The sequence below is a fragment of the Lissotriton vulgaris genome, chromosome 9 (assembly GCF_964263255.1).
Source record: "Lissotriton vulgaris chromosome 9, aLisVul1.2, whole genome shotgun sequence".
NCBI lineage: Eukaryota > Metazoa > Chordata > Amphibia > Caudata > Salamandridae > Lissotriton > Lissotriton vulgaris.
In genome coordinates, this window is record NC_141697.1 from 1,223,202,952 (window position 1) to 1,223,223,978 (window position 21,027).

Genomic DNA, 21,027 nt, shown 5'->3' on the forward strand with positions numbered 1-21,027 from the left:
TCTTGTATGGTGCTCGGCAGAATCTTGCGTAAGGTTCCTACACCTCAAGTGTTGTGCAGATAGAATAAGAGAGACCGGGCATAATTCACCAACAATGTTAGTACAAACAGCACTTCACCATGTGGTAATCATGAAAGTAATGCAACTGTATCCTAACACAGAGCAGCCTTATCGTCCACCGCAGATACCATGACTCCTTCTTAGCAAATTTGTTCCCTGATCTGTTGTGGAAAGTGTCAGTATAACATCGAGCACATTCGACTTTAGTTTGCTCAAGTTCTAGAAACACCTCCCTGTAGATTGGCCATAATCTCCAGGTCTCCTAGCTACATTTACTTGGCATCATTCAATTCAATTTTGCTGATGAAAAGCAATACCTCCCATTTGACATTTCTTTATGAAACACAAAGACCAAATTCCATTAGTTAAACCACTTGTACCAAATATCAGTTTTCAAACTGAATACTTAGAGCAAAACTCTTAAGAAGGCCTGCAAACAAAAACACTTGCAATGTTGCAAAATCCCAGGGTTTATGAAAATAAAAACCTCAACGTAAATACGATGCACTTAACAGAACATCGTCATCAGAAACTGAGCTTCAACATTCCTTCTCCCCGGCTCTAGAACAAACTCCGAACTTTTGTGTGCACCTGTATATATACATGTAGAAGTGCTTTGTTTGTTTGCAGATGTATTTTTCATGTATTTTAATGTATTTCATTTTCAACCTTGTTACCCCACTTTTAGCATGATACTATCTCTATATTGCTATGCACATTTTAATTTTTTGATAAGATTTTTAAGAGAAAAATGATGTTGCTTTAGAAATATACTAGAAAACACACTCAAACTGCTCTCTACACAAACTTGACTGTTGTCTGCACCGTTCACGCAATATTCAGCACACTACGTTACAACATCAGTCGCAACACCCATATGAACTAATCATGTGTTACTACACACTTAAAACACACTGATACACAGTCGCCAAAGTATGATGGCGGGTCTAAATAAATAAATTTAGATGGCCCATTCATTGCTCAGCTAAGTACACAAGCAAACATTCTTTCACAGCCACACTGTACATACAGACTCGTTCAGTGAACACAGTGCAAAGGGCATCAACACCATCATTCTATTAAACTAGATAACTGTGTCACTGCATCAGGTACATTCCCTGTCCCAATCCAAATACATAATCATATTGTGTACTACATGTATACAGTGCAACTGCGGGTTGCTGCAGGGACTTACAGTAGCTGCTTAGCGCGGGATGTGCTCGTGGCAGCAAAGGAGAGCTCATCAATGGTGTGAGTGGTTCTGCAATTGGAATTTTACAAACACCAGAAAAGCGAAATAAAGTAAAACAACTCTCCATCACAACGCTGGAAACTTGTCACTTTACTGAAGTATCCATACACTGAACCAAAATAATTAACTTTGTTTGTTGACTATGCAACAGAACTGTTAACAAAAAAATTCTAGTGGAAAATACTGCTCTACGTTTTTTTATAACCATGACTTTAGCTTGTGTATATATATATATTTCATTATACACAAATGGGTTATATCCCCACTGGAACAATAGTCTATAACATATGAGAAATCGGAGTTTCGCCTACTTGCAAAAAACAATGTTTTTAAATACTAAGCAGTTTTCACACGATCTGAAAATTCTGATAAAGATCACATTAATAGGTGCGATATCAACAATAATAAGGCATGGAATGGTTTAGTTATGATTAGGACCAACTACATGCCAGTGTGTGATAGACTAGACTGTATGAGCAGACTGTGACAAAGAGGTCAAATAATTTTTATATTATACATTTATAGGTATGACACATGAAGAAATAGGACTTCCTACATACTGAGTATAGGGCCATGTTTACAATGTTTCGTCCTGTTACATAATTCTATCCACTGCCTTCTTCAGCACAAAATTATACATGTTCAATTTATTAATTTCTAGCAAAAACCAAATAGGCGTTTCAGATTTGTATAATACTGCAATTCAAAATGGAGGCATACGAATCCATGGGGCCATAGGCCATGGAACAGTCTGCAATAAAAAAAATTATGGGCTACAAAGGTTCCATGCTCGTTCTTTCACTTTACGGAGGCCTTCGAAGACTAGTCCTGAGCACCAGTATACTGCCAAACAGTATGAAACAAGAACTGCAGAAGCCTTTACACTCTTGCGTTGCTTGCAATGGATGCTCAACCAATAATGGTTAGCCCTAATTAAACCGCTTTCTGCAAATCCTACATTTGTGGTTATTTCTTGCCCTGTGTTGAAAAGGACAGAATACATGCTGAAGTTTCTGCATTAATCCACGTGACTCTATGCAAAAAAAGCAGTTTGCATGCATGGTAACTGAGGTGGAGAAAAAAATGGAAACTGGTGTTTAAAAAGCCCGAGCACAGAAAAACACTAGTCATATTAAAGTATATGTATACATAAAGAACACTTCGCATCTTCACGTTTACATTAGTCAGGAAATGAGGTGGTTTGGATTTCTGCAAAGTTCTTTCGCTGCATGGAAGATGTGTGGTTTAGTAGGTAATATGCAGACGGTGGAATAACCATTTTAAACACAGCCCATTATTCTCCTGGACACTGGGATCTTATCAGCGAAGATTGGACGATTAAAAAAATATTAGGCTCTGTGAAAAGAAGTTGTGAAGCATGTTTCACTATTTCAATAAGCGTGGCTCTTTAGTCTTTGTGTAATTGCAATGTGCAGCACAGACATTTATTCATGCAATGTTATCAGGTTGGCCATGCGGAATTGTGTACATGTATCCAGGTAAAATACATGATTATATGCACTTATGTTTTGCTCTTTAAGTTTTATGAGAAGTGGTAACACTGATGTAGTAATCCACCCTAAGAATAATGTGCAGGGTGTGTATCAAGTGGCATAAGGCCAATGCTTTACTTGTCTTGTTAAACGCCTCCTTGGTGTATGTATCTTGTCTTGGTCTGTCATGAAATCAGTGTAATGGCAGGTGAATCTAAACCAATATTTTCTATCAGCAACTGTTAGAAGGTGGTTCTGACACTGCGGGCCACCCGGATTTTTTGCTTTTTGAGCACCTAAATGTTGAGCTTTTACTGTGGGGGAGTCTCATAAGTTGGGACTCACCCAGAGTGAACTCAGGATGTAAGAGACTGCATGGGGATTTTACTGGTGTCCCCCTGGCTTGACCAGGCCAAGGCGCAGCAGCTGGAGTAAGGGACACCGGGCTGGTTACATGCAGACACATGTGTACATGCGTGTGCACACGTGTAGGGGCCGCGCAGGAGAGATTCCTAGCATGCGCAGAATAGGAGCAGCAACAGAGTGAATGATATGGCAGGAGTTATGCAGACTTGGGTGTTGACATGGAATAGCCTTTATACACTGGAAAGAAACATGCCAGGGAAAGTCAGTGTGTTTTACACTTCATTATCCCCTTATGGAGATGTGGAGCCAATGGGCTAAAGTAACTTCCACAAGGCCTACCGATTCCCGACATGCACTAAAGTCCACTGTAACGGATGTGAAAAGAACTATTTTGCAGAGTCCCAAGCCATATTTGTACTGCTTTCGGGTCACCCAGAAATGTCATATTTCTCTGAATCACTGGCTGGGGTCTGTGCCTGGCAGGTTAGATTAATGACCTTCCAACCCAGAGCGAAGATCTTCCCACCAAGGAGAGAAGATAGGTGGAGCTACAGACTAATCATCAGGAGCTGTCGCTGGGTGCCAGGCACCAAGCTGAACCAAGGTGAAGGCAGCACTAGGGGAAGGGGACCATGTGACCAGAGACAATGGACAACGCCATTTTGAATAAACACAGAGGCTGGACAAGAAGGAGGGAGCAGGGGCAGGGAAGTGATGTGTTGCTGTGTGATAAGGCAAACAGAGACTTCCTGCCAGCCCCTCCTCAAATTCTTAAAAGAACTTGCACAGGAAGAGGAGCTCTCTCTGGGGTGTGGTCTGCTGAGGTGGAAGGTGCTGGAGCCTGGCAATGGCAGATGGAAGGAGGTACCCCTGACTGCCCCCCAGGGCCCTAACAGCACCAGAAGAAGTGCTTAGGATTAGTGCGCAGAAGCTCGGGCCTCTGCGCAGGGAGAAGAGAGGCCCAGGAGGAGAGGCAGGCGAAAGGCTGGCGCAGGGAACCAGTGAAGACCGTTCCCTGCATAATACACTCTCTTGGAGACCTGGAGGGCAAAGAAAAAACTGCCAGAGGCTGGGGGACGCCACCAAGAGCAAGAAGATGCAAAAATGGGGCAGATCGGACCCCCAGGGGCTGAGATATGGCCACCAGAAAGTAGGCTGCCTTTGAACCCTAAGGAGACCGATGAAGCGTGTGGGGCGCCGCCGCCGGTCTCAGAGATGCCCCTGGGGTGGGTCAGGTCCCGGGGGCTGCCCCCAAGGAGAAGTAAAGACGGGGAGCGCTGTCGAGCTCCCTGTGAAGGTGCCCTGCAGGGGGGCCAGGAGCCCATCCCTGGCCTCCACTGAAGACTGAGGAGGGGGGGACATCGTCGCACACCCCCGCGAGGAGAGAAGTCAGGGAGCGCCATCGCGTTCCCCGTGCAAATGCCCCCACAGGGTGCCAGGAGCCCACCCTGGCCCCCGACGCAAATGGTGATCGGGACACGCCGTTGCACATCCCCATCCAGAGAGGAGAGACCCTGGACCCCATCTCCGGGCCCTGAAGTAGCAGAGTGAGGGGGAGCACCATTGCACCCCCACCCCCCGAAGATGTGCAGGGGCCCCAAGATCCTATCCCCGGGCCCGAGTGTGGAGGAGGTGGGGGAGTGCCGTCGCACTCCCCTGAAGACCTGCGGAAGCGGGGAAGCTGTCTCGCGTCGGGCAGACCAGAAAACAAATGCCGGTTCCCGCGGCAGCATGCAAAGGCGCTAGACAGTCAGGGGGCTGGCGGGAGCCGCCGGGGGTGGTGTCCCTGAGTGGCTCTCCAACCAGGCGGGGTCCACGGTGGGACCGGGACCCACCAAGAAGAATAGTGGCGCTGGGGGCCCGGGTGGGACCAGGCCCCTGAAACTCCGCAGAGTGGCCGGGGATGGGCTCCCCGAGCCGTGACACTTACCTGGGGGTCCGGGTAGGACCGGGCCCCCCACCGAGGCCCAGGAAGAGATGCGAAGCGCCAGTCCCACGAACGCAGCTCTCCCCGGCACAGCGGTAGAGCCGCTGCTATGATATTCATAAACAGGAGCCTGAAGCGCCCCATGGGGGAAGGATTGTTTTGGTGCTTGGTGGCCCCCCAGAGGAGGGGGGGGGGTCACCGTCAATTGAGAAAAGGTGCTGGGGAAAGCTGCTGGAGAAGCGCAGTTCCCCCCCCCCCCCCCCCCCCCACCCCTCAGCATGAAGGGAAGTCCCACCCTAAGTCACATGAGGATTTAAAAAGAATAACCCCTCAAGGGCTCAGCCACGATTGCATCACCTCCTAGGCTGGAACTTTTGTTCTACAGCTAGGGGTGCATTAAGAAGTTCATCATGGAGTGAAGGGCTGAGTTGGGGATATCTTGAGAAGGGCATCCCCTGGATGTGAAATGGTGTAATTGCATTGAAATGCATTTACTAATGGTTATTTATTTCTATTAGAGGAACTGAATTTCACGTGTTTAATGTGAAGTAGATGTAAAGTGATGTCATAAGCAAAGTGGGGTTATGTTGTCAGACATTCCTGCTAGGGTGTCTGGCTGTATATGCGTAATTCTGTGATCATCTGTGATGCTTTTAGGGGCCGTAATTGCCATGCATTTTTAATGATATCAAATGTTATGGGTACTGTCATTCTAAAGTGGTGCTTAAACATGTATTCTTGCTGCTGCTGTTAGGTGAGGAACAACCCAGACTGTTAGCCCTTAAGATGTAGAGGTGCATACTTTATGGCCAGTAGGAGATGCTCAGTCAGAGTTTTGTGTCACCAAGGCAAGTGTACCCATTTTTAATGCTGGTTGAGGTAATGGGGTGGGTCACCGCTGGGATGGTGCCAGTGCGCAGGGCCCACGCCCCAGGTTATGATCAACTAACTGCATTGGGGCAAGATGATGTGCATACATGGGAGTGGTGGTACTAGTCCCCACTCCCCTGAGGGACTGGTGGAGATGTCATGCAATGTCACAAAGTAATTACAACAGCTTATGTATATTTGTAAATTGGTGTCTAGTATAGAGTAGTGTGTGTGTTTAATAAATGTACTCTTACTTTTATAAAACAAAGTACAGACTGGACAATCAATTATTGAATGTTATTTTTGCGCACCTGCAAATGGAGATTACTAGCCCACACCACCTCCCTTGAGTAAGCTTTCAGACTGTTCTGCAACGCTACTCTCCGAAAGTCAGGCGCTACAATTGGGTGTTTGATTCCCAGTGAAGGACAAATGTAGTCATGTTATTTGTGCAGGCCTCGCAGATGCTGCTTCGTTTTCCAACAGCAACAAGTAGGGGAGGTGACAACCTAGGAGGTGCAGCAAGATGTGCACAGACCTAGGTGCAATCAGCAATCCACCTCTATATCAAAACAATATTTGGATGATAAATAAATAGTAGGTGAATAGCAAAGCTGCCACTACCAAACACACTTGCAGCAGAAAACTATGGAATATACTGATTACATTTTGTAATCCAGCACCATGTTAATAAAATAAAATACTTACTTCTAACTCTGTTTTCCATTAAGGATATCTTCCTTATATGCTTTACATTGATAAGTGCCCCCATCATCAGGAAGAAAGTACCACACTTTAACCTTTGCTCTGCCAGCCGTAGAAATATTTCTTGTGGAAAAATAGGGATATGTATGCATGAGGTAAACCGCATTCAAAATCTAGAACAGTTTCTAAAAAGAACTAGAGTAAACCATAACTAAAAAACTTTGCATAAAGGAGACCAAGCTTTGTCATTGTCTAAATCTATAAAACCACTCTTGCCAGGTTGAAAGGTGGTTATCAATAGGGGAAGATACCATATACTGCAGAACCACAGTTACAGGTACATAACTTTCTTCTTCAGTATAGTATCTTTCTCAATCATAACCTTGGAAGTGGAGTATAAAGCACAAGCTGTACAACAAGGATTGTGAGACCTTTTGTGGGAACACTTCTAAGTGATGAAAAGCTGATCGAAGATACATTTACCAGTTTTGGTGAGCTCAGTCATCAGCCTAGGAATGAGGACACCGGGGACAAGTATGTAAAACTGTGCATCTCTAGCCAAGCAAAATCCTAAGGAAACCATATTGACTTGGAAATGTATCACTGGTTTCTGCTTGGCCTTTGAATATAAGTCCATGTGCCTCAAAACATCAATTCTACTTTTCTTTGTCTTCATAATAAAGGCGTCTTTGACATACCTGAAATGTAGATGTAAGCTGCTAATACTGGAAAATTGGGAAAGGCAATTGGTGCACTAAGCAATTAATGAACGAGAAAACTCACTTGTAACCCCAGATGAGTATGGTGCACAGGCCTATATCTTTAAAACAAGTATATTACTCATTCTGTTAAAAGTTGTACAACTGGTTCATACTACACAGATGTGTTCCTTCTGGGATGGAATGTAGGTTTTTCTATACTTTATAACAAGTATCTACCACAACTTGAAGGGTAATAAATAGGTGAACTTTCCCCTTCAAAAAATAAGAGTCACCCCATGTGGAAATTACAACTACATATCCTGCTGATGGGTATGGAGACACATTCATCAAGATCTCTAACAATGGAAAACCTCAAATTAGATCTTACACCTGCAAAACCAGATATTTTGCTTGCCAAAAACACGGCAAACCAGGTCGTTCTATAAAATATGCAAATCATGCCAAGTAAGGATAAACTGCTTACCTGTAATTCTAGTTCTCTTCGGGGAACACTCAAAGCCATAAGCACTGAACAGTCCTGCCCACATACGGGGACCACAGAGCACATATCAAATATAAAATATATATTTATGTTTAGATTTATCAAAGTACGTAGTACTCTAAGTACAATATATATTTATATATACACACATACATATACAGACACACGGCCTATAGAAAAAAAGGCTAAAGAATGCTCAAATTACATTGAAAAAAAACCTTCATGTAAAATGCCTCATAACTACTCAACATTTCTGCAGCACAAAAAATACAGTTTAATGTGCAAAACACTGCTATCACTTGAAAGGAACCAGTAATGGAATGTAAAGCATTGTTAGCCAATAGACTGCATTGGAAAAACAATACATAAAAAAGTGGCACTGTGCCTTTAAGACCCCAGAGGACCTCCTACATCCCACCATACCCTACAGGTGACAGTTAGGTCAGGTCTTTAAAGTGAGTTAGTGTAAGAACAACATAAAACAGCTACTGCATCCCCTGGATGAGAACTAGGATTACAGGTAAGCAATTCATTCTTCTCTTCCAGGGATACTCATCAATAGTCGTAAGTGCTGAATAGAATCGCGGGCACATCCCATATCCCTGCGCACAAACAGAATCATTTGATAGCAGGTGAAGGCATTTCTTAAAGAAGCATATCCTACAAGAGCATCTGCCAGAGTGTTTGAGTCAAGACAGTAACGCTTAGCAAATGTAGGTACCGATTTCCATGTTGCATCCTTGCAAATCTCAGCGATGGGTACATTTCTGAGTAAAGCAGCAGTAGCCGCCTTACCCCTTGTAGAGTGAGTTTGGGTCTAGAAAGTAGGCACTTATTGGCTAACTGGTAAGAAAGCACAATACAAGATACAATCCACCTAGGGATGGTTTGTTTGGAAGAAGCCATACCTGCTCCCACTGGACCAAAGTTGATAAACGGATGGTCAGATTGTCAAATTTCTTTTTTTTGTCCGAGTAAAATTTAAGGGCTCGATTAAGATCCAAAGAATGTAGAACTCTCTCTGTTGGAGAGGAAGGGTTAGGGAAAAAAGTTTGAAGATAAATGATCTGATTGATGTGGAAATCAAAGAACAGCTTTGGCAGAAAACTTGGAAGTGTTATCATGACCACCCTGTTCGCATGAATAACCAGATAAGGTTCTTCAGCATGTAGAGCCTGGATTTCAGAGACTCTATTTGCTGAAGTAATGGCAACTAGAAAAACAGTCTTCCATGTAAGGTGTTGTAAAGAAGCCTTGGGCATCGGTTCCATTAGCTTTTCAGAGACCCACATTAATCTCCATGGAGGAGAAGGTGACCTTACAGGGGGGTAGACAGTCTTAAAACCTTTTAGAAAGTCTTTGACTACAGGCATTTGAAAAAAGGAAACCTGCGTGGGAGACTTTCTGTAGGTAGTAATGGCAGCAAGATGCACCTTTATGGAAGAAAACTGTAGGCCAGACCTAGCTAGATGCAAAGGATAAGGCAAGATGATACTTTCTTGGCTGATGACCATTCTGGGCACACCATAATTAGAATTGCTTCCATTTGAAAGAATATGATTTCCTGGTGAAATGTCTTTTGGACTCTCAAAATGTCCATACAGTCTTGCGAAAGACCTAAGTGTCCATACTGGAGGAATTCAGGAGCCATGCTGTCAAGCTCAACGAGGGCAGGTTGGGTTGGAAGATCTGCCCCGAGTTTGTAAAGGAGATCCTGTCTGCATGGCAATCCCCTGTGTGTTCCTTCCGATAGAGGTTGCAGGTCCAGAAACCACCATTGGTGAGGCCATTCCGGTGCTATGAGAATCATTTTGGTTTTGGACCTGGATAACTTCTTGATCACTGCCGGAATCAACATGATTGGGGGAAACGCGTAGAGAAAGCAACCCTGGCGTGTTTATCAAAAGGGCATTCCCTTTCAACCCTGGGCAGGAGAACATGGATGCAAAGCTCCTGCATTTTTTGCTGCATTCGTCTGCAAACAGGTTGGTTAGCGGCAGTCTTGTGTGATGTCTTCGTTTGGTATCCAGTTGTAAGCTTCTCTGAAGTTACGACTGAGAAAGTCTGCTTGAGCGTTTAGTGTTCCTGGTAGGTGGATAGCTGACAATTGTCAGGTCCCTGGCAAATAGCTACTTCCATATGGCTTGTGCCTCCGGAGACAGGGCACGTGACCAAGTTCCTGCTTGCTTGCTCAAATAGTGCATTGTAGTTGTTAATATCAGGATGGAGCTTGTCTTTATGGAGGGATAAAAGGACTTGAGGGTGAAATGGAGTGCCCTCAGCTTCAGCATGTTGGTATGGTACAGATGTTCCTTGTCCGCCACAGACCTTGAGTGTAGAGATCCTATGTGGGCTCCACAACCCAGGAGGAAAGCATCTGTGATCAGAGTCTGTGTGGAAAGTACCTGGTAAAAAGGAAATCCTATGAGAAGGTGATGACTCTACATTCACCACTGGAGTGGCTGCTTGGCATCCTGTGAGAGAACCACTCTGTCCTCCCAGAGGTTTGAAAACGGAGACCACTGGTCTTCCAGCATTTGTTATAACAGCCCAATGTGTAGTCTGGCATTAGGCAGAATGATGACGGCATTGAACCCTACTTGTCTATCCGATGCATGAGGAGTGCGAAGACAGGGTGACATTTCGTGTTGATGGAGGATAACCTCTTTTCCGAAGAATACACTCTTGCGCCTTTTGTAGCCAGGATCGCTTCCAAGTAGTGTATGTTTTGAGTTGGGGCTAGCGTTGACTTCTTGAAATTGATATGCAATCTCAGATGTTATACAGTTTAGAGGCATATCTGAAAATGTTCCTGAGTTAGGACAGGAAAGGAGCTTTATATCAGCCAGTCTTCTAAGTTTGGGCAGACAAATATTTTCCTTCTCCGCAGGCATGTTGCGATCACCGCCATGCATGTGGAGAAAGTGCGAAGTGCTGGCTTGAGCCCAAAGGGCAGAACCTTGCACTGGTAGTGGGTGGATGCTACTCTCAAACACAAGAACTGCCAGTGTTTTCTTGCAATCAGGTTTTGAAAGTAGGCATCCTAAAGATCGATGACACACATCCAGTCGCCCTGATGGGGTAGCTCTGAAGGGCAAGCATCCGGAAATTCTCCCTGTGAATGAACTTGTTTAAAAGCCTCAAATCTAGAATAGGTCTGTACTCTCGATTTGGACGTTTCTTTCCTGAACCAGAAAATAGCGTTAGTATGTTCCTAGTCCTTTCTGGGAGACTGGAACCTCCTCAATCGCTTCTTTTTTGGAGAAGAGTGTGGACTTTGTTTAGTAGCAAGGTTTGCTGATAGCAAGATGTTCTCCTCAGTGGAACAGCAGGAGGAGGAGACTTGAACCTGATGGAGTAATCATTTTGCACACTATTCAAGCCCCACTTGTTTCTTGTAATTTTGCGCCACTCGTCCAGGTGTGTTACAATACTTCTCCCACCCCCCCATTGGATTGGAAAACAGAGAAGGGGGAAGCAGTTGCTCATCGTTTAGCTGCTGTTTGGGCAGAAAACACTGACGGACGAGGAGCACCTCTTCCTCGGGTCGGTCGGCGAGGATGGCAATGCGACCTGGCATGGTGTTGCTGCTGAGTTACCAAATTAGGTGCTTGAACCCTTTGCTGATAAGAGTGATGATCATAGGGACATAATCTGCGGCAGAGTTCTATGTGCTTCTCAATGCCTACTGCCTTAAGAGTATCTGGGTCAGACTTGATTTTCGCCTCTTTATTAGCCACATGTGTTCCGAATAATGAATTGCCAGGTGAATAGCAGATCAAGTATTCTGTGTTGAGCCTCAGGTTTAAGACCTGTAAGGCGTAGACAGATGCATCAGCAGTATCTTCGTTGGAGTCTTGGTTTTTCCACTAAACCACCCTCTTGCAGGATCTCCTGAAAGTCTTGCCTGTCCTCTTTTGACAACTTTTCAGTAAATCTGGACAGAGAGTGCGGAGGAGCAGTGACTTTAATAAAATATGTGAAGATGTTGCACATCTTTTTGCCAAGGGTCAATTTACTTACTGTCTTCATCAGAGGGCACTGTAGGTGAGGATGCCCCTTGATGCATCTTTCAGCAGCAGCTATTATACCCGAGTCCGGTGGTGGGCCAGATCTGAGGAAGATAGGGCCTTGGTGCCAGGTGCCTTGTACTTCAACATAAGTGAAGGTGCAGCACCCACAGATGCTGGGGTGAGAAGCGCCTGCAGTGCTGGTTCTAAAAGACCAGGAACTAGAAGAAGCATTGGTCTGGATGCCACTCTGATCAAGAGTTTTGAATATCACTGAAGCACACGAGAAAAGTGCAGGTGTGTCGATATTTAGTTTTGTTGCCCTCTGATTAGGACATCATTGAAGGTGAGGAGGTCATCCACCGGCGAGAGCCTTGTTGGAGGTGAAGCCGACAATGTTGTTGAGTTATCTCTAACCGATGAGTGAGAAGTGTAAGTGGTCCATGAGGGAGACCTGTGCGTCTCTGGGATCTAGATCAAGGAGATCTGGATGGTATACTTCTGTGAGGGGGTCTTAGAACTCGATCTCCATCTCTGTGAGGTCCTGGATGGTGATCTTCTCCCCTGTGGGGACTTAGATCTTCGCGGAGATCATGTTTGTATCCGAAGAAGTGATGATGGAGCCTCAGGAGGAAAAGTACAAGGAGGAGTACTTTTTGGAGGAGAAGCCTTGAGAGAGCCTAGATGGGGAATAGGTTTGGGAGTATTCCAAGCCTGGACTCTGGTGTGGTACACACCATTTTTTGAAACTCTCCAGCCAACATGGAGAGATATTGATTATGTGAGCGTTAGATTTCTGTGCCATAGGCGACACCTGATCACCTGACAAGATACCGACTTCTGAAAAGGGAGACCCACCTCTGGATGCTGATCTTCTTGCCCTAGACTTTGACCATGACCTCTCTGGTTCACTTGTGACAGAATGTACCTAGATGTTGATGGGTGTCGTACCTCCTTCAACATCAGACTAGCGGTTTCTGGTGCCGACGTTGACCGGTGGTGCGTCGGCAAATGCGCTGATGTCAATTCTACTGACTTTGAAGTTTGCTTCAATGTTCTTCTTGACAGTGCGTGTGCTATCTTTGATTTAGACGTCGATGAATATAGCCTTGACGTGGACTTTCTCTGGGTCGACGGGGCTGTCAGCTACTGCCTTGATGGCAATCCCTCTGACAGTGGACGCTTCAACGTCGATGCACGTTTAAGAGACCCTTTCGACGTCGACCGTGATACAGATGGCGAGCACACATGTACTTCTCTCACTGTTGATCTCCCTGCTGATGGTATGGGGAACAACGTTTGGGTGTTTTTTCCGTTCTCCCTCTGTGTGCAGATTTGTCCAGAGAGGAGGGCACATTGAAAAGGGCATGAGATTCCCCCCCCCCACTATCTTTTTGCCACACGAAGGGCATTTGTTGACAAGGGATGGCATTTTGTGACTGAGAAAAAAAATTCAGTCTGATAAATGGTTAAAAGTACAGGAGGTACTTAAAACTGTCAAGTAAAGGCAAAATCTTTTGCATTAGAATAGAAAATTCCGTCAGGATTGTCAAAACTGATGGGCTCGGTGCTCCAGGATACTTACTGAAGGAGCCAGAATTTTTTTTTTACCTACCGTCGCTTGTGGGGCATTTCGGGATGCAGGAGGTACTCTGGGGTCTTATGCCAGTTTATATCTATTTACTCTCCAATGCAGGCTATTGGTTAACAATGAGTTAAATTCCATTGCTGGTTCCTTTCAAATAAGAAGCAGTGTTTTATACATTAAAGTATCATTTTCTGTGCTGCAGAAATGTTGAGTGGCTATAAGTCATTTTAAATTAAAGTTTTTCAATGTAATTCGAGCATTTGAGCCGTTTTTCTCTATAGGCTGAATTTATATACTAGGGCAGTATCTACCTTCTGTATATATAATTTTGTATATATTTTAATATTTCTATATATAGTTGCAATTTTGTATATTTGTAGAAATATTCAAAACACAATTTTGTGCAGAGAATTTAATATATTTCAATACAGGTCAAAAGTATTTTTCAATCGAGCACTTGGTAATCAGGTGTCTGGCTCGGCGAAATTCTTGCACAAGTATGACAAAATCTCTGACCCCTGATACAGCAATGGCAGAGGTATTGTTTGCAATTGGGTGTGTGTAAAATTCATGTAAATATTGTAAATTTTGTAATTAATTGTGATACACAATTCTGAAATGCGCAAGGGACATTTAATAAGATACATTTGTGGAATCGATACATTATTTAAGACAAATGATCGCATCTGTCTAAATTGTATGATAGTCTTTTTTCACTATTCACACTGGGTTAAGACCACGTGACACGGAACTGTAATGGTTTTAAATGGTGTTCTTTGTGTAGCTCACTTGTAGGTGAGCAAGGAGCCAAAAGTTCCGAAACGCGTTTGACAGAAGCCTGAAATAAAGGATTCTAGGTGCACCCCACATGGCGTCATCTTTCCCTGGTGGGAAATGTTGGGTTTGAAATTACGGACCTGGTCCTTGAGGGTACGACACCGCTCACGTTTGAGGCGGCGACTTTTTGTCAGGGAGACAAACCATGAAACATCTACATCGCTGCCCCCCCCCCGAAGCATCGGGACTGAAACAGTTGGATATTCATTTGCGCCAGCTCTGAATTGACGGACGCCAAACGGAGAGTCGGAAGACCCACGGGAGAAGTCGCGGCATTGGGGTAAGGCTGGGCTGTGAATGCGAAGTGGGGGAGTGAGAAAGTTAGAGTTTCCTAGCTGCACGTGTACAAGGAAACCAACTATTGGGGTGTGGCAAAGTGCCACGTATCTGCAATAATGTCGGCTTCAGAGCTCCGAGAACGGGAAGAAGCAGCTCTCCGTATCTTTGATAATGAATGCGCAATGACGGCAAGTGCGTCCAAATTGGACAACACAAGTGGGACAATAACAGATTTAGGAATGGGTTTGAAACACCTGGAAAAATTACAGCGAACAGAGCTCTCTAAATGGTGGGAGTCTAAATCCCTGCAACGGTATCTAGAAGTCCAACGAATACCTAGGGGCTACGTATTATGGTTGCCCCCACTTATGAGGAACCAAATCCGGAGATGCTACGTGAGTTGGGTGCAAACAATAATGATGCCTCACGGAGAATGTTAGCCCTACTAATTAAATATGCAGACTTGGATAGACAAAAGATTATAGAGGAGTTGGATGCCCTTCTAATACTCCTTAATGCAGAACTAGATCAAGATAGGATCACTAAGAGTCTGTCGGAAATGAAAAAGATTACGAAAATTAGAGACAACCATTAAGGATAGAAAAGCACAAAAATTCTTGCGAGATAAGCAGGACTATGATAGAGGGCAAATTTACACCGTTGCCAAAAAATTTGATTCCATCAGAAAACAAAAGATGTCAAGTGCGATGTCAAGTGCTGCTATATCACCTCAAGAACCTCAATCAGGACAAAGCATCCTCCAAAGTTCTGAAGTGGATACGGATTTGGAAGATGAACAGACTGATAGAACCAGCAGATCGGTACCAACAGTAGTGGATGAATTTGCTTTTTTAAGGGAAGAAAGACGTTTCAACTTAAGACCAAGGCCACCAGTACAGATAACCAAACCGCAAAGAGGAACAGGAAGAGGAAGAAGAGGCGGAAAAACGCAGCAAGAAGGAGAGTTACGAGGGAAGTCGAAGAACAACCAATAACAGAACAACCCAGCCTCCATAATTAATCTCATGAGTATCATGTTGACAGACCAAGAACAAGAAATCCTGAAATTAGGGTTATCTTTTTGTCCAGAAGAAAATATAGATTTCTAAAAAAGAATCGACCTTTTCAAATTTGTACGAACTCTGAAATTACGCAAACATTTTCTCTTAAATCCTATGAATAGGCAACAACTAAGAACACAGGGAGAACTAAGAACCCAAGGAGAAGTAAAAACAGAGGAATTAACAGTAGATGATATGAATTTAATGTTGGAAATATGAGAAATGGAAAGTGGACGACTATCTCTTGATTACAATAAATGTATCAACCCTGTATACCAGCATTAGGCACACTGATGGCCTACGGGCAGCGAAACATTTTTTAGGTACAAGACCGATTAGATTGTGGTCGCATACCAACATGATTTTGAAAATGACAGATATGTCTGAAAAGCAATTTTTTTCTTTTCAATGATACCCTATACCACCAAATCTGCGAAACTGCGATGAGCACCTGCTTCGCCCCCAGCTATGCTAATTTGCATATGGGCTTGTGGGAGGAGCAGGTGATCCAGACGCAGTTCCAAGCAGAATGGGAGCATAACATAATGCGTTGGAGTCGTTACATCGAAAACTGGTTCCTGGTATGGAAAGGGTCAGAGAATGAGGCCAAACTCTTTGTTGAGAGAATTTAACGAAATTATCTTAATCTGTTTCACCAGCGAGATCAGCAAAGAGTGTGTAAATTTCTTCATCTTACATCCACAATTGCAAGGTAGCAACGAAATTATACAGAAAACCTACAGCAGGTAATACGTTGCTGCATGCGACAAGTTTTCACCCTATCAACCTCAAAAGAAGCATTCTCTATGGGGAATGTTTGAGGACTAAACGCAATTGTAGTGATAATGATGAGAGCAAAAAAGAACTGTCACATTTGCGTCACAGGTTCAGGAACAGAGGGTATCCCAGAAAATGGATTGATAAAGCCATGATTAAAGTAGAAAAAAAGAAAAGGGAAGAGATCTTGTTTGAAAAGAAAAATGACAATGTACAGCAAAAAGTCAAGTCAGACCAGGGTAATCAGTGTAGGTTCATTACCAAGTTCATTGCCCAACAACACAGACTACGACTGATCATTTGTAAACATTGGCACATAATAAGGAATGACCCTGCTTTAGGTAAAGCTGTACCACAGAAACCACAGTTGACCTTTAGACGATCGAAATCTTTTAAACAGTTATTAGCAAGGAATACCCTGATATCACAACCAGTAAAATCTACACGGCTTGATGAAAAGAAAGGGTTCCTGAAATGTTCAAAATGCAAGGCCTGTAAGCAGGGGTGTCAATACCACCAGATACAAGTCCGGTCTATAAGCAGAAATGAGGAACATCAAGGGCAAATTCACGTGCAAGACTGATTTTGCTGTCTACGTACTTCAGTGCCCTGGTGGCCTGAGGTACGTGGGCAGCACAATCTTGGAAGCCCATAAAAGAATGCTTCAGCACATTTGAGCAATTAAAAACGGGGACAAAACGTACCCAGTTGCTCGGTATTTTGAAAGTTTTCATGACAAAGACAGTAAGGGTCTAACTTATTATGTAATCGATGCGGTACCAGTGGATCAACGCGGGGGAAATAGAGTCAAGAAACTGAGAATACTTGAGCCCCGGTATATCATAGAACTAAACTCGAAATATCCTGAAGGTCTAGATGTAGAAGATCTCTACATGCACTTGTAGGTAGCAGTATTTGTAAATAGAGTTATCAAGTAAGCTGTTTTGAATTTGTAAATAGTATAGCCAAGAGTCATATAACTTTGATTTGTTAATCTGCAATGGGTTAGACGGAAAAGCAACAGCCCTAACAAGATTGTTTTGGGAAATGGCCACTTGGGCTGTATTATGAATCAACACATGAATTAACGCGTGGAATGCATTATATTTAGTTATACTAAATGCTGTGACTTCCTGCCGAGCTAAGACCTCTAGTATAACAACAAACACAAGTTGGTTATAAGGAATGTGCAATATGGAGACCTGCATTGCCCACTAGGGCAGTATCTACGTTCTGTATATATAATTTTGTATATATTTTTATATTTCTATATATAGTTGCAATTTTGTAATTTGTAAAAATATTCAAAACACAATTTTGTGGTGAGAATTTACTACATTTTAATACAGGTCAAAAGTATTTTTCAATCGAGCATTTGGTAATCAGGTGCCTGGCTTGGCGAAATTCTTGCATAAGTATGACAAAATCTCTGACACGTGATACAGCAATGGCAGAGGTATTGTTTGCAATTTGGCGTGTGTAAAATTCATGTAAATATTGTAAATTTTGTAATTAGTTGTGATGCCCAATTCTGAAATGCGCAAGGGACATTTAATAAGATAAATTTGTGGAATTGATACATTATGTAAGACAAATTATCATATCCGTTTAAATTGTACGATAGTCTTTTTTCACTATTCACACTGGGTTGAGACCACTTGACACGGAACTGTAATGGTTTTAAATGGCGTTCTTTGTGTAGCTCACTTGTTGGGGAGCAAGGAGCCAAAAGCTCCGAAACACATTTGACAGAAGCCTGAAATAAAAGAATCTAAGTGCACCCCATATGGCGTTGTCCTTCCCTGTTGGGAAATGTTGGATTTGATATCACAGACCAGCTCCTTGAGGGTCTGACTGGACGACATCGCTCACGTTCGAGGCGGCTCCTGGGTCTCCACACGAGTGCCCGACTATTCTGTGCTTATGACTATTGATGAATATCCCCTGGAAGAGAATCTGCAGAAACAAGGATTAATGGTTTCACAATTCATGACCAGGAGAGCACAGCTCCACTTAAAGCTTTCTTCAACTGAGGACACAGTTTAACAGATTTGCCGGTCTTTTTCCTGGGAGGCAATGGAAAATTGGCCTTTGATCTGCTTATTTTCCTACCAGCTCTACAGATGTTACCTGCATTCATCCTCATCAGAAACCGAAAATGTACTCTAAAGCAAAATAAAACATAAGATAAAAGGTACTTAATCAACAATATCCTTTTTTAGCAAAAGCAATGGGAGGGAGGGTGAGAAAGTGCTGTGTTTTAGCAGCTCAAATTAAACAAAGACCTGTTGATTGTAGTGTCACACAAACAATGGGTAAACTAAAATATCCAGGTGACTTCACCCATGTGTTTGATGTTCCATCAGTTACCTTACTAAACACAAAGTGTGCTGGAACATACAATAGCTTTAAATTTCATGCACAACCATAGTAAGAAATCCAAAATTGTTTCTTAACAATAGAGAGATATTAGACCTCTGAATCACAGAGAAGGAAATTGAACAAGAAATGGAAACCACATCTACTGGGAGAAGAGGAGGTGGTGGGAAGGCCAACCATTGGAATTTTGTCACATCTGCAAGCCGCCTGTAAAACCTATAATACACAATGTGATTGGACAGTCAGAAAGGAATCTTAAATGTACCTCAATTCAACACTGCTATAGTCATGGTCACCCAGTCGCTGGATAGACCAAATTTTTATTATGCAGGTTTCAGGCGAAAGTCTTGAAAACATGTGATCAGAAAAATAGGAGATATACAATAAAGGTCCAAAGGGACCGAAGGGACCGAAGGGTTGTCCCCATTGAATGGCTTATAAATAACGTTTATCTTCCCGTTTTCGAATGATAGGAATGTGTACAAATTCATAGAAATCTACAGATGTCCATGGATATAACTCACCATTCTTGCAAATGCTATTGACTCCTCTAAGATAAAGACATTACAGTGATTCCTCTGGTTTAGATTCTACATTCTAAATAGAAGAAATGTACATTACATCGAGTTCAACCATACAGAATAGAACCCATTCTAGAGTAGCACATTGCTAGAGTAGAAATGACCAATAGACTGGATCATCAACAGCCCTACTGAAGGCAGAGAGGTATGTCCTAAACGTATAAAATTAAAAATCATACATGACTGGTATTTGACTCCCACTAAACTCCAATCAGTAGAAGAAGAGTTTGGACTGTTGATATCACAACTGCGGTGGCTATTACCTATGTGTTCACTGGAGCGGTCAGGACATCAAGAAATACTAGTTCTGGGCGAGGCATACAATCTCCTCTCCAGCTGCACAGGCTTTCCCCAAAGACTCAAAGAACTACACAACTTGATTTTTCAGGTGCAGTTGGTATTCTAAGGTTTTGGTTCACTTTCAAATATGATTCTGTAGACTGAGATGGCAGTCTAAGGGGCAGAAGGAAAATGCTACTTACCAGTATGCATCTGTTCTTGGCATGTAGAGATGCAGAGTTACACACTGTGCATAGATCGCCACCTAGTGTTGGGCCCGGATGTTTGCAGTTGTTTTTGTCCTGAAAAGTCTTTGGAAGTCACGAGACAGGTGACTCCTCCCTTGGACTACAGTGCGCATGGGCATCGGCTCATCCTTAGATTGTTTTTCGCCAGCAGGGAAATGATGGAGTTTTGTAAGAAACAGGATGGATGCTCATGTAAGCTGTATCTAATTATGATGATACTGGAACAGATAAAAGTAGCCAGGGAGGCGGGGCGTGTGTAACTCTGCAGCTCTACATGCCAAGAACTGCAGATTACACACGGAGCATAGATTGTATAGCAGTAACCACGTTTAGCGGTGACCACCCTTATCTGTTGCAGTAGTTTGAAAAAGTGTTTTGAGTACAGCCTGGCCCACAGTAGCTTGTTGTTTAGTTTGCACATCTACACAATAGTGTTTTGTGAATGTGTGCGGTGTAGACCATGCAGCTGCTTTGCAGATGTCATCTAAGGGAATGTTCCCTAAAAATGCAATTGAAGCCCGTATTTTCCTTGTAGAATGGGCTTCAGAGGGTACAGATAACGTACGTTTAGCTTTGTGGTAGCAAATCTGTATGCATTTGGCAATCCACCAAGCTATCCCAGATTTTGATATGGGGTTGCCTTTGTGTGGTGGTGAGAAACATAAAAAGTTGTTTAGTTTTAGAAAAGGGCTGTGTTCTTTCAATGTAGAAAAGCAATGCTCTTTTGACATCTAAGGTATGAAGAGCTCTTTCTGCGACTGTGGCTGCGAGAAGATTACAGGCAGCTCTACAGATTGGTTGAGATGGAAGGGCAAAACGACTTTTGGAAGGAATTTAGGATTGGTTCGGAGAACAACCGTATTTTGATGCATTTGCAGTAAAGGTTCTTGAATGGTCAATGCTTTGTAACTCACTAACTCCTTTTAGAGAAGTAATAGCTACTAGGAAAGCAAATTTCCAAGTTAAGAATTGCAGTTCTGTAAAGTTTCAAAGGGAGGTCCCATTAACCTTGTGAGAACAATGTTTAAATTCCACACAGGTGAAGGTGGTGCTCTGGGAGGAATTATTCTTTTGAGGCCTTCCATAAAAGCCTTTAAGCAGGTACTCTAAAA

The 21,027-nt window shown here is 43.2% G+C and overlaps 1 protein-coding gene across 4 annotated transcripts in view; it reads right to left on the reverse strand.

The window, feature by feature from the left end:
* Window positions 1–21,027, reverse strand: part of LOC147693097 (sodium- and chloride-dependent creatine transporter 1-like) — a 364,792-nt gene that overhangs the window by 25,184 nt on the left and 318,581 nt on the right. The window contains exon 13 of one of the 4 annotated variants that reach the window (XR_015300094.1): window positions 1,256–1,321. The exons of 2 other annotated variants lie outside the window; for them this stretch is intronic. Coding sequence is in view for 1 of the 2 variants with exons in the window: in XM_086939342.1 (XP_086795468.1) it covers window positions 18,555–18,593 (39 nt within the window). In the remaining variant the exon portion in view is untranslated. Of the gene's footprint in view, window positions 1–1,255; window positions 1,322–18,512; window positions 18,594–21,027 lie in introns of those variants that run through there. One more of the 4 variants, XM_086939342.1, reaches the window with a different exon arrangement.